At 54.1% G+C, this 17,968-nt stretch overlaps 1 protein-coding gene across 1 annotated transcript in view; it reads right to left on the reverse strand.

Moving 5' to 3' along the window:
* Positions 1 to 17,968, reverse strand: part of DSCAML1 (DS cell adhesion molecule like 1) — a 329,429-nt gene that overhangs the window by 26,880 nt on the left and 284,581 nt on the right. Inside the window, exons 20-24 of the mRNA XM_065416989.1 lie at positions 13,621 to 13,760; positions 4,464 to 4,617; positions 3,914 to 4,031; positions 3,452 to 3,615; positions 2,280 to 2,378 (exon numbers count right to left, since the gene is read on the reverse strand). Of these exons, the coding sequence (XP_065273061.1) occupies positions 2,280 to 2,378; positions 3,452 to 3,615; positions 3,914 to 4,031; positions 4,464 to 4,617; positions 13,621 to 13,760 (675 nt within the window). The remainder of the gene's footprint in view (positions 1 to 2,279; positions 2,379 to 3,451; positions 3,616 to 3,913; positions 4,032 to 4,463; positions 4,618 to 13,620; positions 13,761 to 17,968) is intronic.

The raw sequence follows: 17,968 nt of genomic DNA on the forward strand, positions 1-17,968 counted from the left end.
TAGACGTCAAAACTGCAGCTTCATTGCGCTGCCCAGCCAGACACACAATAAGAGACCATCCGTGCCTTAAAGAACCTACAATCTAAACAGACAAGACAGTCACATGGTGGGAGGGGAAACTGAGGCACGGAGAGGGGCAGAAACTTGCATAAGGTCACCCATCAGGTCGTTAGCAGATGGGAGCAGAACCCATGACTCCAGGTGGCAGTCCAGGCTCTATGCACAAGACTGCACTGCCTCCCAGCAGCATGGAGATCTGGGTTCTGTTACCAGCTTTGCTACTGACCATGTCTGTGACTTTGAGCCAGTCACTTTCCCTTTCTGCACCTTGGTTTCCCCCTCAGGATAATGGGGCAGTAATGCTGAGCTACCTCTCGGCGTGGGTGTGCAGCTGGATCCATTCGCATTGGCAGGGCCCAGAGACCTGGCACGTAGGGCAGAGGCAGAGTGTTGTTATTAACATGCATGCACCCAGGGAAGCCCTATCCCAAACGAACTGGCCTAGTTACACATTTCACCACAAACTCAAAGCTCAGCCAGTATTGGGGAAGGTTCATGGATCGAGAGAGCCAGGGCCAGCCCCCTGACCCGATCCAGGACCAGTTCAGAGCTTGGGGTAAAAACCCCATCCCATTTGCAGCAGCATGTGGCTCTAAGTCATAAAACCAAGCACATCTCAGTGGCTTTGACTGAGTTTTGGGTCTTCTGCTCCCAGAACCTCAGGGGAGCGAACCCCACACCGAGCAGAACCCCAGGAAATACTCGCGCCTCTTCCCCAGCATGAGGGTGCCCGATTCTGTCCAGCATTGGCCTTCAGCACAACCTGTCACTGCTCACGCGGACCCTGCCACTGCTTTCCCCCAACACCCATTCCACACACGACTTCCGTCCTGCCATTTCCAGACCAGCCCCATCAGGTGGCGCTGTCTCCCCCTGCAAAGCCAACACCAAGGAGTTTTGCAGAAGGAAGAGCCCAGGAGAAGCGGCGCACTCCCGTTCTGAAGGCTCACGCCACGATTCGCCCGGCCTTTAGTTATTTATTGATTTTTTATATGCAGCATGTTTTTAATATTTCTAATCCAATTATAACCAAATTTATCAACAGAGTCCATTGAAGTGAAAGGCTGCTGGCTGGGGAGATTTGCTTGTAATTACTTTCATGCTTTTAATTAATTGTAAGTGAGGTTTCCATTCCCCCCCCACCCCCAGTCTGCAGCTGTTTCAACATATAATTCACTAGATGAATCCGAGCAGAAAGGAGGCTTCGGAAAGCCAGGAAATTCCTAGAGCTCTCTAGCCGTCCAAGATCTGCTGGGAAGGGGAGATGCAGGTAGGAGATGAGCCCTAGTCACTCAGGGTCCAAGCTTCGTAGACGCCAGGCAGCTACAAGAGATCCCCCAGGCAGCCAGAAATAGCAATTAGCGGCTTGGCTTTTGCAAGCCGCTTCAGTCCCAGGATCTTGTAAAAACACTTCACAAGCTATTTAATTGAGACTTGCAGCCCCCCTGCAAGGTTGGGAAGCGTCACCCTTACAGACGGGGAAAGTGAGGCACGCAGACTAAATAATTTAGCAGGTCAGTGGCAAAGATGGAAGTAAAAGCCAGGAGTCCTCCTGGCTCCCAGTTCTTAGCCCTAAGCCATAGACTGACATTCCTTCTCAGAGCCAGGACTCGCCATTCCCCTGCTCTAACCACTAGACTACATTCACCTCCTGAAGTTGGCTGTAGAACCAGGAGACCCTGACTCTGATCCTGACCACCATGGGAGCCACGCAAGGGTCTCCTTTGAAACAAGGACGCACGCCATTGCACCTTCCGTAACAGACTCATCATTAATCCTCAGAAGGCCAATCCGGATCTCCAGAAGCTAAGCCCTAATGTGCTAGCATCCGGAGCTCCAAAGCCACTAGCCCTTCCCTCTTTGAGACCATGTGCCTCCATCTGGCTTTGCAGCCCCAGTGGCGAAGCAGACCCAGCTGCTCACACATGGCAGTCCACCCCCAGCCCCTCCCAGAAAACTTAGCAATATCAAGCTCAGACACAGAATCTGCCATCTCCCCAGCCCCTTCCTGAGTTGGGCATGCAGAATCCCCAGAATTTATGCCACTTCCTCTCCTCCCTTGGCCGTGGCTGTGGAGCACAAGCCATGCAGAGCAGAAGCCCCGCTTAAAGAGGGAATCTCAGCACCCTAAACCCTGACACTCAATATCACAACCCTACAGCTGTCCAGCCACACAGAGCTCCTGACGCTCTCCAGTCCCTTGCCCTTCCCTGCCTCACCTCTGATGGAGCTGCCGCCGTTGTCCCCAGGAATCCAGGCCAACGTGATGGATGAAGCGGAGGTTTTAGATACAGTCAAGCGCGGCTGGTCCGGGGGAACTAGATCAAACAAACAGCACAAAGTCACTGAGCGCATTTCACACTGGAACCAGAGCCCGACATCTGCACCTTTATAGGGTTAATTTCAAATAGAAGTCCCGTGCCCACGGACACCTTTGTGCACTGAGCCCCATGTGCCCAGGGATGGCCCTCTATCCTTTCATCCTGTTGGGAAGAGACATGGAGCTTCCCAGCTTCATCACAGTGTGGAGAAAAAATCTAATGGTTGGATCTTTGAGGTTCAGAATTTGGAGGCAGTTTACAAGGCGTTCAGCAAAACCGAACATGGAGGGAAATTTTTGCATGGGAGTTTTTTTAATTCAATGTTTCAAACATCCCCTGGCAACCCAAACAACAGCCTTGGTTTAAGGCACAAGAGCGGAGAGCAAGATGGTCCTGGAACAGAAAACAAAACAATCCCGTCTCACCTCCCTGCTCCAGAATGAGTGAAAAGCAAAGTGTAATAACAGCATCACTAGCAACAGGTCAACCAGACCCCACCCTCTCAGTGCGCACAACTTCATGGCTTCATTTGCATCAACACAGGGAAGGAAACGCCTGGGACTCAGACACTGAGCTGCTTCTGCTCTCACAGAGGCATCACACTGATGTAATTCCATAGACTCCAGGGGGGCTCGGCTGGATGGACACACCAGGCTATGAGAGACCAGAACCAGTCCAATCGGTACATTGATGGTGTGAGCACTTTCACTGGGCGAAGCGGTGTTCGGATGGGCTTGTGGAAAGCAATTCTCAGGCCCACGGACAAAACTCATTTAATTGTACAACAAAACTTGACTCATGACAAAGTGCGATTGGCTTCAGGCAACATTAGTTTATATAAAAGGGAAGGCTGCCCCATCGGGGAACTGAAACAACTGCATGTGACTTAAGTGGCCAATCACAGAGCTCCAACAACTAATTCCAAGCTCTGATGAGCTGAATGAACAACCCCAGTGGCCGAGATGCGGCTGCAGAAAATCTCTGTCCAGCCATTTCCAGCAACAAGCAGATTTGTAAGGATGGGCAAAGGCAGAGCAGGGCCGAGCACGCCAGGCTGGCACAGCCCTTACCTTGCACCAGCAGGTTGATGATGATGGTATCAAAGCCCCAGGTGTTGGTGGCGGTGCAGGTGTAATACCCAGAATCCTCTGCTTTCACCGAGCGCAGGACCAGTGTGCCGTTGGCCTGGATCAGCCGGTGCCCATCCACTGCCACCGGGATGGCAGAATCCTCACTGCAAGGAACAAGAAATGCCAGCAGCTCATTAGCATAAATCCCTGCTCGCGCCTCCCAGCAGCAAGCAGCTCCCAGCGCTTAGATGGGCTCCGGAGCGTGCTGCCCAGATGGCATGTACCGCTGCCTGGCCGCTCTTCCATTCCACAGGCCAACGGCCGGGCAGCGCCCCCAAGCAAAAGGTCAGCTCCTCCAGGAACAAGGACCTCTGGAGCTTTTCCCTTTTGCCACCTCCCTGCCACAGGATCAGGGCTCCTCCCGAGAGGCTGCACGGTGGGGAAAAGGTAGGCTTTAGTTACCTGTCCTTGGTCCATTTAATGGCAGGGGCCGGCTCCCCAACCGAATTGCATGGCAGCCTCACGTCCTTCATCCACGGCGTGGTGACGGTGCCGCCGAAGGAAATGATCTTGGCTGGGGCTGTGGGGGGAAGGGAACGTCAGTCTGGCCGGACGAGCCACGCACACAGAGCCTGCCTATCCCACCAGTGCAGACCCCACCCTGCTGCACCAGGGGCTGAGATTCACCACCTTTGTCGATGCCGCAGAACCTGCTCCAAGCCATCGGGCAGACGGAGTAGCCAGCGCAACGCGAGGTGCTGGCTACGGCGAGTCCTGGAGACGAGGCGCTGACCAGAGCCAGCACCAGGGCACGTGTCAAACCCGAGCCTGGATCCAGAGTGTGCAGTGGGCCCCCCAGCCTCTACACTGAGCCCAATCTAAATGCCAGGTGACCTTGCCCCTCCCCCCAGGACTCGGTTACCCAGAGAGAGACCCAGCTCCCCTCCAATCAGCCCCACTGCCCCCCTGCCCCACCCCATCTGCCCACCCCACCCCACAGGCCCTGCCGCACCTTTCCCAGCAGGCTCAATGGTGACCTTTTCACTGATGTTGCCACGTCCCGCCGAGGTCACGGCCGCCACCCACAGCATGTACTGCTGCCCGCGGTTGAGGTGGGCGATGCGGTAGAAGAGTTGCTCGGGGCTGGTTTCATACTCGCTGGGGGCCTGGCGGGGAGAAGGAGGGGACGCAGCTGGTTAACCAGGACAAGGTGAACACCCTTTCATGCACCTCTTCCTGCCCAGGCTTTGATGCAGCCACCAACCCCGCCCCCTCCGTCCTCTCCCCCCCCCCCCCCCCCAGTACGTCCATACTAGTCATAGCAACAGTCTAGGCAACCTAACCCCTGCTCGGACAAGTCCTGGCTTTTAGGGACCACCCCAGATTATCCTTGTGTGAGGCCACCATCTCGGGTGACCCCAACGATCAGACAGGGACCCGCAGAGATAAACACTGGAGCTTTTGCTAATGAGCACAGACTCCACTGCTGGGGCGGACCAACCCACAGAGATCGGGCACAGAGGGACAACCTGTAACACACCTACATTTAGGGAGTGGGCAGGCAGGCACTCCAGGCAGGGCTATTTGCCAGGGAAGTTTCCCAGAGAAGTGGTGGAAGCCCCAGCATTTTGGGTATTTTTATCTAGATTAAGCAAATTGTTATGTGTTATTATTTACTACAGTGCTCTTCACTATCTTTGAAGGGGGGGGCCACTTTGGGGAAAAAACCTTCAATGTGAGAGCCGTATGGGGCCGAGGGGTTCGGAGTGTGGGAGGTGGCCCAGGGTAGGGCAGAGGGTGGGGTGTGGGGGTCAGGGCTCTGGCTGGGGGTGAGGGCTCTAGGGTGGAGCTGGGGCAGAGGGGTTTGGGGTGTGTGAGGGGCTCAGGGCTGGGGGAGAGGGTTGGGATGTGGGGGGAAGGGGAAAGTGGGGAGGGCTCTGGCTGGGGGTGAGGGGTCTGGGGTGTGGGAGGGGCTCAGGGCTGGGGCAGAGGGTTGGGATGTAGGGGGGGAAGGGGAAAGGGCTCTGGCTGGGGGTGAGGGGTCTGGGAGGGGCTCAGGGCTGGGGCAGAGGGTTGGGATGCGGGGGTGAGGGGTTCAGGAGGGGGCTCAGGGCTGGGGCAGAGGGTTGGGATGTGGGGGGAAGGGCTCTGGCTGGGGCAGAGGGGTTTGGGGTGTGGGAGGGGCTCAGGGCTGGGGCAGAGGGTTGGGATGTGGGGTGGGGCCAGGGATGAGGGGTTCAGGAGGGGGCTCAGGGCTGGGGCAGAGGGTTGAGATGTGGTGGGGGAGGGAGGAGGACTCTGGGGTGGGTCCAGGGATGAGGAGTTTGGGGTACAGGCAGGCTGCCCAGGGGCTGGGGCCAGAGGACTCCCCCCAGCCCTCTCCCTGCCGGCAGCAGCTAGTTCCGGGGAAGGGGCCTCTCTCCCCCTTGCTGGCAGCAGGGAGCTCCAGGCCGGGGGAGAGGCCCACAGCAGCCCTGCAAGCCCCAACTTGCTCCCCTCCCCAGTTCCTGCCCAGCCCCCACCTCTCTCCTCTCCAGGTCCCTGCTGTGTGGCCCTTTAGAGCTGCTGCACGGCTAGTTATAGCCAGCTGCGCGGCCGCGCAGCTTAGAGGGAATTTAGCGCACTTAGGGTCGATGGGAGCCGCCACTGGCTCGCGGGCCTTGCTATGCAGAACACTGATTTATTACCTGAATTATCATAGCAAATGGCCCATGACCCCATTGTGCTAGGCGCTGTACTCACAGGGAATAAAGAGACAGTCCCTGCCCCTGCCCCTGCCCTAGTCTATGCCATCTCTAACATTAACAACTCCTGGCTAATGTCCCATGTAAGGGACAGCCCCAAATCCCTGCCTTTGTATCTCCTCTGAACAACCCGGGGATAGCAACACTTGCTTCTCCAGCTCCAGGACGCACCCAAACCACCCTGTAGTTCAGTTAACAGCACAGCTGCAGGGGCTGGGGGCGCTGCCCTCACAGGTGTTCCCCTTACCTTGAGCTCTGATGGGCTGGGAGCACAGAGCGCAGTTTGTATGGGAGCAGGGCAGCAGCAGCTGCTCCTGGGGACTTCCAATAAAAGTCAACGTTCAGTGGCCCAGCGCCTCTCCCTGTTGTCTGCGTATGTCCCCAAGGAGGGAGGATTATAGCAGGCAGGCAGGAGAGACACGGGAAGGTGGGTGTGGTCGAGCTCTGGAAACACACCAGGCCTCTCGCTGGTATGTAAAGGGAAGCTAGCAAAATCTGCAACCCCCCATCAATCTTCCCCGCCCCCACATCCCTTTCCTCTGCCGAGGATCCATCAGCCCGAGGAGGTAGAAGGGTAGAGATGAGAGAGCCACCCCCCGCCCTCACAATCACTGGAGAGGCCAGGTACACTCAGAGCAGCTCGCTCTCTCTGTGTTGGTTTGCTTGGCTCTAGTTTCTGAAAGCTAATTCAGCGTCGTTTGGCATTTCTCAATGCCAGTGTAAACTGGCTGGTGTCGTCATTTCTCCAGGGAGCCCAGTTCCGAGGTTCAGGAACAGATGGCGGCATCGGTGTGATGTGTTCCAGCGATATCGCACTTCCGAGGGTCCACGATCCCTCCTGCTGATCTACAGCAGGAGCAGGGCAGGCTGGGAGGGCAGGAGCCCATGATGGCCCGATGAAAAACCCCCCAACAATTTGCTTTGTGGCTGCTCAGTGTGAAACATGCAACAAAACTTTCGCCTCATCCAGTGCAAAATTCAATATAAAAAATACTGACCCCATGTAATGGCTCCCCACACCTCCCACGCTCAATTCTTCGTCTCCCTCCCACTGGCTGTACTGCACAGGGCCCTTCCTCGCTCACCTCTCTGCAGAGCATGCAAAAATGCTGGAGCCCAGAGACAGGTTTATTTCCAATAAATAAATGCATAAAATCACCCCACCCCTAAACCCACTCCACTCACATAACAAGCTGCCCCAGTGCAACCATAACTGCCTCATTCGCATTTAGGACTAGCCCTGCTCCCGTGCCCTTGGGACATCCAACAGACCAGAGAAGAAAAACTCAGTGCCAAGCCAGGTTTCCACTTGTTCTCTCCCACGCAACAGACCGTTGGAAAGGAAATCAGCAGAGCAACATAGCAACCACAGGACTCGCTGTTGCACACCAGAGAACCGTTTGGTAGCAGCAACTTCCAGGAATTGAGGGCACTAAAGAACGGAGGACAATCTGGGGCAAGAGGCATTCCTGATCTTGCGGGAAGGGAGGAGGAGATAAGAGATGGGGAGTTGCTCTCGTTACGAGTAGCAGTACTATGGTGCACCGAGCAGCTCCGACCGAGATCAGGGGCCCACTGGGCTAGGTGCTGTAGAGTAAGAGGGAATCACTGCCCCGAAGAGCTTATAGTCTAAATAGACAAGACAGACCAAGGGTGGGAGCGGGATGAACACAGTGACAGAGCTGGTATTCGACAGCAAGGCTCTTGACTCCCAGAGCAGTGCCTTATCTACCGGGCCACACTGTCTCCCTCTCCAATTCTTCCCTCAGGGAGGGCTCGGAGAAGAGCAGAATCACTTTTGTAGGCAGCCCCTGGCATTAAGGATGCATGAGCCACCAGAAGGGTGACAAACTATGGCTGGACTAGGGGTAACAGAGATCCTTGATGAGGAGCCTCATGGAATGCAGTGGCTGTTATCCTGTGCTCAGACAATGCAACCAGCGCGTTACAGCCGCTGCTCCCAGCAGTGATAACAGGGAGACCTCACAGGAAATCCGGCGTGCAGAGGCTCTAAGAGATCTATGGCCACATGCAATGTTAGTCTTGGTCACCAATGAACCCCCAGGCACTAACACTCAGGCCCTCCGCTTCACAAAAACTACATGCCGCTGACACTGGAGCTAAACGAGAATCTCTGGCTTTTACATCGCTAGGGACGTTTCTCCCATTTGTGGGTGAGCCAGATGAGGGCGGGGCACACACACACACACGACCACGTGCAATGGATACGAAAGCCATTGACTCTGGAGCAGTGAACCTGCTCCAGAAAAGCCCCCTAATGAACAGGGACTGTGTAACGGAGCAAAGACTCACCAGCGCAGTGCCTCCTGCTGGTCGTCTTGGGAATTAGCTCAACTCCAGCTCTGGAGCACCCTCTGCAGGCTGGTGTCTCGCCTGCCACTGGCCCCGTGTCCCTCCCGGAACCCGGTGCCCTTTACCTCGGGGTTCTGCCCCAACAGTACCCCCATGCTCTGGGTCTCCCCTTCCAGGGCAACCCCCGACCCTCTAAACCCACCTTGCCTCAGTGGCTACTGTCAGTCGTTATCTAGCCCCTGCTCGCTGGGGCAGACTGCAGTCTGTAATGGCCATTCATCGTTGGCAAGGGGTTAGGACCTGCTGCCTTTGCCTATTCCCAGGCTGTATCTCTGCAGCCCCAGTACCGCTGTAGGCCTTCACCAAGGCCTCAGCCTGGGGTTTTTACCAGGCTGGAGCTCCCCAGCTCCCTTGCCCTTTTCCCCAACAGTGCTCTGCTTCAGTACCTTGTTCCCAGGCAGCCAGCCCTGCCCACTCCAGGGCTAGAGAGAGACTCCTCCAGCTCCTGGCCCACAGCCCTCTTATCAGGGCCAGCTGTGGCCTGACTGGGCTGGCCCCAGCTGTGGCTGCCTCCCCAATCAGCCTAGCTTGGCTGCTTTTAACCCCCTGTTCTCCAGGAGTGGGGCAGCAGCCCCACTACAGACTGGCACAGACTTCCTGAAACCAGAGGGGGCTGAGTGCCAAGCTGGGCTAGAAGGCACCTCCCAGTGCCATTGCCCCTCATCACCACGCCACCTTAGGGACATGGAAACGCTGCTCTCCCAACTGTCAAACAACCCGGAGCCATCCACCCCGCCCATCATCAACATGGCGTCTGTCTGGTGTGCCCCTCACAGGGGAAGGGATGGGCCGTGAGGGAGAGGGAATTCAACAATTAATTTTCTCGTCTATGGGATGGATAGTTTGTTTAAATATATATACACACACACATACAGACCCATATACATAAAAACACTTATGTGTGCATGTGTATAAACACACACACACAATTCATTCCATAGAGACTTAATCATGTATACACATATTTACGTATGTGTGTGTGTGTGTACACATACATAACACACATAATATATTATGTATATATGTTACGATATATGTAAATCTATCCAATATATAGATATACAGATATAAATATTACATTGTATACATAATTTTTTAACCAAATGACAGTTTTGACATAATGCCAAGAAAACAATATCGGATCCCAGCGGTTTTACCAGTTGCTTTGATGAAAAGATTATGTTGCCCTGGAAACCAGAGGCTCAGATATTGAAATGAATTTGAGAAGGAGCTTTTGATAAGCACTAGTTTGCAGACCTCCTGTCAACCTCTCCCCTCATGAAGATGGGATGGGACCCTGTTTAATTTTTATTTTAATTTCGGTCAGCTGCTGGTAAGAGAAATGTCTCGTAAATTAGCCCTTTTGAAATCCGTGCAGGGACGAGGGGTGGGATGGGTGGTGGAAGGTAATAAACAGACAGTGAGATTATGATCCAATGCAAATTGTACACACATTTATTTGCACAAACCCCTCTGTAACAGGAGTGTGAGTACCTGCACCGTGTGTGGAGCTGAATCAAATCGACCGTCATCCACACCACTTGGCTCTATTATTAATATTTTTTTCCTGGACAATTAATCCCTCTCCCCTGCTCTATGCAGCAGCAACACCCAGTTCTGGGTCCTGCTGCTGTGAATCCCGCTCCAGCAGGAGCAGCTGCTTTGTTTTAGATCCTTTGCTTTTCCTTCCCCCTCCCCCAGCAAAGTAGAAATGGCATCAGTCTAGAAACCAGTCTACACCTGCCCCATGGAAATGGGGACACGAGCCCTCACCTTCTCTTAGGAGTTGGCAGAAGATCAACTGCCACAACTGGACACAGCCTGGGTGCTGGGAGGGGCCAAAGGGGCCCAAATGGGCATGTGCTTGCAATGCAATAGAAAAGCCTGAAGCCTGGGCAAGCTGGGGCTGGTACATCATGGAGCAGGGATCGCCACTCTGTGCCCGAACCTCCATACTGCAGAGCACCCAGAACCAGAGAGTGACCAACCGAGGAGATTCAGAGCAGAACAATAACGGTTCAGGGGCAGAGGGAGCCCCCAAAGAGAGAGCGGGGAAGAGCCAAGGCCAAAGTGTCCAGGGCTCAGGACCTAAACTCTAGCACCTGTATAAAAGCAGCCTGAGGTCCTGATGGGATGCAGCGGCCTGAGTCTACTGGCTGCTCGGCACCTGGACAAACCAGGCCACTGACATCTAGGCGCTGGGCTTGAGGCTCCCAAATTCAAACGATTTGCTTAAGGCTGGGATTTCCCAAGGGAGGCAGGCGCCCAGCCAGCGCCTATTGAAATCGTATGGGATTTGGGCACCAATTTGCCTCGGCTCCTTTGGGAATCCCAGCTGCAGTGGATCCCCAGGACACAGTTTGGCTAAAATAGAGCGAGGGGTGTGTAGGGAGAGACACGAGAGCTGTGCGCACACAGTGACGCCTTCCTTAACGGAGAGTAGGGCAGACGAAGATCAGCTGCTTAGTCAAACTGGGTCTTCTGAAAGGTGCAGGAGACCCCTCCTCTATGCACCAGGGGATACTCCTGTGTAGTGCTCCAGGGGCTTGTCTACTTGGGGAGTTATTCCCGATTCACATCGTGTGGATTCTCTTATTCCAGAATAAGAGTGCTCACACAAGCCGTTAATCAGGAATAGCTAGTCTGCTTTAAACTCACACTTAATCCAAACCAACTTCCTGTGTAGACAAACCCACAGGGAGGATGTCTAGTTTAGGAGACTTCCTATGCAGGCTTCCCTTTGTCTGAAGAGGGTTGACTGTTGGGAGGAAGAGGAGTGGGTGTAACTAGGAACAGGGGATGAAGCTGAGCAAAAAAAATGATTTAGTTGGGGATTAGTTCTACTTTGAACAGGGGGTTGGACTAGATGACCTCCTGAGGTCCCTTCCAACCCTGATATTCTAGGATTCTATGAAAGGAAATTTTATACAACCGTGTCCCCTAAGGAAGTTCCCGAGAGAGAGGATGGAGAAACCCACGGCCTGCACATAGCGAGAACCAATCCCGCACTGACCCAGTAGGATGGACCCAATGGGACCAGCTGGGCTATCTCCTCTGATTTCTGAGATGCGGTATCGAGTTGTTTTGCTTTCAGTGGGATATTTTCACGCTGCCTGACACGGCCTCCTTGACACACACCTGCAGCTGGAACATCGCTCAGATATTTACTCCAGCGAGGTTTGTAAACAACAGAACATGAAAATCTATAAAACATGAATCCACTAAGCAGCTTGTTTTAGACAGAGTCGGGCATGGTAGATGAAGTGGAAGTGTCTGCAGGTAGCACAGACCCGGGGCGAATTGATACCAGACGCAAGGAGCCTGAATCTTCCACGGGCCAGGCTCCTTGGAAATGTCAGGGCAGATGTACGGTGGCAGGGCAGGTTCCTCCGTTTTCCCCTTACACTAGAAGTGATCCGGGATCCCAGCTCAGTTCTTTAAAGGTTCCCCCTCTGACTCCTGGAGTTGATCTATTCCTTTTCAACTTGATGCTACTAGTTTAAGAGAAGCTCCCTCCACCTACATGGCACATCTCCCTGCCTGGCCTGCAGCCAGAGAGCTGTGCAATGGAAGAGGGAGGGCAGCCCTATCAAACAGTCTGGGCTTCTCACCTCTAGAAGTAGGAATTCAAGTGAGTTCACGTTGGGGAAGGGGCTGAGGGTGAGTCATTTCTGTAGGGGGAGGGCGTCCTTCAGCTCTGCCCATTTCAGAATAATTAGCAGCCTGTGGAGCAGAGAGTCAGAACTGGGGTACCAGGGGCTGCTGGGGATCCAGACTCTGGGGCACCAGCAGAGCTTGGGAGGGAGGAACAGTGTTCTCTGGAATAATGGGGATGCTGCAGGTCAGGGCTGATGGGCAGCTGATGCAGCCCTTGTCTGCTGTGTGCCTGGCTCTCCGCTCAGCCTCACAGTCTTACTGAGGACTAACATTCACCCCCGCAAATGTGTGCGCTATCTTGCTCTCTCTCGCACACGTGCGCTGGCCCCTTTCTTTCTGCCCACAAGTTTCCTGCAAGAAGACAAGGGCTCCTGACAAGCTCTAAACACAAGAAATGCTGTTGCATGGGACACCAGGACCTGTTTGTTGAAGATGTCACCTAAGTAGAACAAACAAAAGACTGCCTCCGCTCTGGAGAATTCCCCAGGACCCAGATAAACCCCCCATCCAGAAACTGTGCCAGGAGGGGCTCAGTGCCTGCAGGCTGCACTGACTGGGGGACCGCACAGGAGACATCTTAAAATGTATCTTGTGACTTGGTTGCTTTTTAAAAGCACAAGCGATCCCTGACACCGGTGCTGAGTTTACACCCATAAACCACTGACACCACAGCAATAAATGTACAAGTAGAGGGGTGTCTAAGACAGAAACCATCTGTGGTGCATTCAGAACATCCACCAATGCTCAAGAAATACACTAATCCATCGTAAAAACAACTGATTCGCTTTAATACGCAGGGCAGTGGGCTTCTGCTATCACTGCTAAGAGGTGCCTTTAGATTATGAGCATCAGGAATGCATAGGGCCAGATGAGCCAGAGGCAATACATGCAAAATGCTAGACAAACGTTATGTCCCCTTCCTCGGGATGGTCCATGCAGAGGATAACAGCCCACTACTCCTATCTGCTAACAGTTACTTGTTTAGGTCGAGTGGCAGGGACTTGTGCCCTGGGTTTGACTCTAGTGGGGCAGGTTGTTAAATAAACAAGGGGTGACAGCTAGGAGTGTGAGAAGGCACCTAGGCTTTCCCACCTGCATTTCCATTTGACCCATTAGCTCGTGTAGCTGAGGGGCCCCCAGGTGCTTTCTGACCCCTTGAGCACTGAGCTGAAAGTTTCCCAGCTCCCTCCTACGGCAAGCCCAGTGTGCCCGTTTACCACATCCGGTGCCAGGCTGCTAGGCAGCCCAAGCTGCGGGTGCATACCGGGAGTGGGGGGCCAGGGTGTTTTCATGCATGCCCTCCAGGGGTGCATGCAGTCTCCTCTGAGCGGAAAGGTTAATTCCTCACTGCCAAGCACCTGCCCAATCACCCACGCTCCCTCGTGTCCTACTTACTGGCTGTCCGGACCCGGGGCTGGAGCAGAAGATGGTGTACTTCCGGATGATCCCGTTCGGCTTAGTTGGGGGAAGCCAGGACACGACCACGCTGCTGGCAGAAGACGGGACAGCTTTTATCCCAGCGGGGGGGCCTGGAACTGAGCAAGAGACAATTCATTTTAGACCCAGCAGCTTCAGTAAAGCCAGCAAGATCCACCACGACCTCCTGAGCAGGGCGCCGATTCCTCCTCCCCGTGGGGGGAAAGGCCAGACCGCTCTTCCTGCACGCCCAGTGTCCGCAGGCATTCACATCATTTGAGGTCTTGTTCTAAGAGGAATTCCTTATAACCAGGAATGCCACAATTCTAGCAGGCGTCAATGCTGTGGAAGGACTGGCTCTGGATCCTGCCCTGGCTTGGTGTTGGATGCATATGCTATTTTGGCACAGGACCACTTTGGCTGCACAAAATGGAGGAAAGCTATTCTGGAGGCTGCATGTAGGGTACCTCCACTGCCGCAGGGCTGAGCCTTTCACCCTCCCATGCCAGGGAGGGAAGATGCTGAGTCAGCCAGAGGGGCAAAGGAAGCAAGTCCAGTGGTGGACAATCTGTCCTACCTTTCATTTTGGGTTCAGCGCTTGGCTGGGGAAGTGGGAAGCACCTGGGCTGGGGCTTTCACAGAACCATACACATGTGGGGCTGGAAGGGACCTTGATAGGTCATCTAGTCCTTCCCCTGCGCTGAGGCAGGACCAAGGAAACCCAGACCATCCCTGACAGGTGCTTGTCTGACCTGTTCTTAAAAACCTCCAATGATTGGGATTCCACAACCTCCCTTGGGAGCCAGCTCCAGAGCTTAACTAGCCTTAGAGTTAGAAAAGTTTTCCTAATATCTTACCTATATCTCCCTTGCTGCAGATTAAGCCCATTATTTCTTGCTCTGCCTTCAGTGGACATGGAGAACAATTGATCACTGCCCTCTTTACAACAGCCCTTAACACGTTTGAAGACTGTAATTAGGTCCCACCTCAGGCTTCTCTGCCCAAGTCTAAACATGCCCAGTTTTTTTAACCTTTCCTCACAGGTCAGGTTTTCTAAACATTTTATCATCTTTGTTGCTCTCCTCTCCTTCATGCCAGTGTTCAGCCCAGACCAAGACTCAAGCCCTTAAACGGTAGGTGTGGTTCAAACACATCATTACTGCTGGTGCCCTCCCGCAGCACAAGAGCACAAGTGGCATCCAGGCTGTGATGCCCGACAGTTTTGCTGTTTAACATTGTGGGGATTCTAAGGCCTCATGTTAAAACCTATTTCCACAGGGGTCATTCCGAGGCGGAATCACTGCCGCCCACAACGCACAATCGTGCTACGTCTTCTCTTATGCTCATTTCTACCACACTGTGCAGCTGAAATACCCCTGAAATACAGGCTGTACATTGTGGCCCCACAACCCCTCCCTCCCACCCCGGCACCATGCAATGCAAGGACACTTTACTCTGCCTAACGCCTGTCATACCAGGATCGCAAAGCACTTTCTAAACATCAACTAGCCCCCCTCACACACTGGTAATGCTAAATGCTTATCCTGGTTTGCAGAGGGGCGGATAGGACACAGAGTGAGCCAGCAGCAGAGCCCAAGAATCCTAGCTGCTGGCTTCCAGCTGGAGTCACTAGTCCATGCTGCCCCATGGCCAGGAGCAGGGACAGCAGAGGCATCCCTCCCTGCAGACAAAAGTCTGCAGGATTCAGGGTCTACTCATGTGCAGGCATCAGCCTGTTAGGAGACCACATCTAACAGCGTAGCCACATCTAACTGAAGGCAGCACCTGCCTCTTGCCAAGCCGGACGCAGGAGGGTTAATTCCAGCTCACGCTCATATTTAGAAGCCGTGATTGGCTTTTAATGTCTGTCTCCTTAATCCACTAACATGCCCAACTGGCTTATCCTTATGCTACCCTAATGTGCCTTCCCAGCATCTGGTGCTTTCCAAAGACAGGCAGCTGAGGGGCTCAGGGCCCCTGTCTCCTATTCCCAGCCCAAGGACAGCACAGAGCCAGGAAAACACTCAAACTCGTTAATGGAATTAAAGTAGGCCAGGCAGACAGTGTAAATATTTAAATAACCAGAGCTTTTTAAAAAAGTGTTTATTTCACCAAGTGCTGATGGGTTTGGCAGCAGGGGGCTGGGCTTGGGTTATTTTTACTGCACTGACTGTTTCTTCTGCTTCCAAATCTCCTCCACAACCCAAAGCACAGATCTCTCCAGACCGCACCCAACTGCCCTGGGGGGTGGGGGACGACTGGCACAAGCAGGTAGGGAAATGAGCTGGAAAAATAATGATCCAACCTCTGCACCCCGCTCTTCCTAAAGACCTAAATATCCATCTCTGTGGCCCTGGGAATTCACACTCTGCTCACTCCCGTGGTGTCTGAGCACACCCCAGACTGGCTGACATTGAGGATGATCCTGCTGCACAGCCAGCACCCCCAGCCCCCTTGCAAGGATGCTGTCTTGGGAGATAGCTCCATACAGGGAGTTCCCAGAGCGTGCAAGCTGATCATCTCATTCTGCTCCCAGAGCCCTGGTGCAGAGGGGCAGCTCTGCTGCACTGTGCTGGGGTTGATGCCAACAAGGGCACGTGCAGCCCCAGCACAAACAGAAGGCAGAAACTTTGGACCCAAGAGACGTTCGTCCCTGGCTGGGATTGATCCTCTTCTGGGCCTGGGAACTTCAAAGAACCATCGCAATGGCCCCATCTCCCGAGAGACAGGAGCTCCCCCCACAAACTCCCTAACTCCCCATGCCCCTTGGTGTGGAGGCTGTTGGCACCCGTCCTACCCCCAACCCCCGGCTGCGCGGGGCTAACCGTAGTTCTATCCTAGAACAGCAGCGCTTGGCCCTGCTCTAGCCCCTTGCACCTGACCCCCACAGCAAGTGGATCATTTTCTCCCCATATAACACAGGAGGAAACTGAGGCCCAGAGAGACGAGATCTGCTGGGTGCTCACAGCGAGTAAGCTGGGAACAGAAGTTGGGAGTCCCACATACAACTCCTGGTTCTGCTCTGGAACCACTGTCCCTCTCCCGTATTGTCAGCACAAAGGGGTCGGTTACCTCGCGTTGGTAACAGGCTCGATGCTGAGGTTATTCTGGAAATTTCCAGCCCCTAATTATTCTCCAGCCCCTGCTCATCCACCAGGAGCAGATGCCTGGTCCCCTCCTTGCCACAGCTGAAGGCTGGTTGCTACGTGGAACCAAGCCCACAAGAAAGCCCTTGACAGAGAGCTCATGTCAGCGCTCCCCCCCTGCCAAGCAGTGAGGATGAAGTGGTGTCAGTCTGTGTCCTCCTAGTTCTTGGGGCTCACCCTTCCCTGCAAACCTTCCCTCCCCAGAGGCACTTGCTATCACCATCTCCCTCTGCCTCACACCCCTGGCTGGCAAAGCTCTCCCATGTTAATGCTGGAGACAGTGATTCCTGGTGCCTGGCTCTCTGGCTCCTATCCCATTTCCAAAGCTCCTTCTCTTCTCCCCGTGCCATCTCCTCGCCTGGTTCTTATAACTCAAGGGCCCCTCTGCAGCGGGAAGCCCACATGGCTCATAAGCCTGTCTCCTTTACGCCTCAGCTTCCTCAAACACCCCCCAGCGCAGGGGCCATCTCTTGATGCAGGACTGCATGGTGCCACACGTTCTCACAGCACTGGATCACACCCTGATCCCCCCACATGACTCGCACACACCTCCTGAGAGCAGGGACGAACCAAAGGCCCCTAGAAAAGAGACAACTAAGGGGGGATATGACAGAGGTCTATAAAATCATGCCGGGTGTTATTTACTCCTTCTCATAACACAAGAACTAGGGGTCACCAAATGAAATTAATAAGCAGCAGGTTTAAAACAAACACAAGGAAGTATTTTTTCACACAACACACAGTCAGCCTGTGGAACTCCTTGCCAGGGGATGTTGTGAAGGCCAAGACTATAACAGGGTTCAAAAAAGAATAGATAAATTCATGGAGGATAGGTCCATCAATGGCTATTAGCCACGATGGGCAGGGATGTCCCTAGCCTCTGTTTGCCAGAAGCTTTGAACGGGCAACAGGGGATGGATCACTTGATGATTCCCTGTTCTGTTCATTCCCTCGGGGGCACCTGGCATTGGCCACTGTCGGCAGACAGGATACTGGGCTAGGTGGACCTTTGGTCTGACCCAGTATGGCCGTTCTTATATTCATGGTCCCTGCCCAGAAGATCGGGCAGCCCAGCAGCCCGAGCACAGCTGCAGATAGCCATGTCCAGCACACAGCAGTGTGCCCCTGACCCGTCTTTGGGAGACTCGCACCCTGCTCTGCCATTGCCTGAATGTGCTGCA

Source organism: Emys orbicularis, chromosome 15, assembly GCF_028017835.1.
Source record: "Emys orbicularis isolate rEmyOrb1 chromosome 15, rEmyOrb1.hap1, whole genome shotgun sequence".
Lineage (NCBI taxonomy): Eukaryota > Metazoa > Chordata > Testudines > Emydidae > Emys > Emys orbicularis.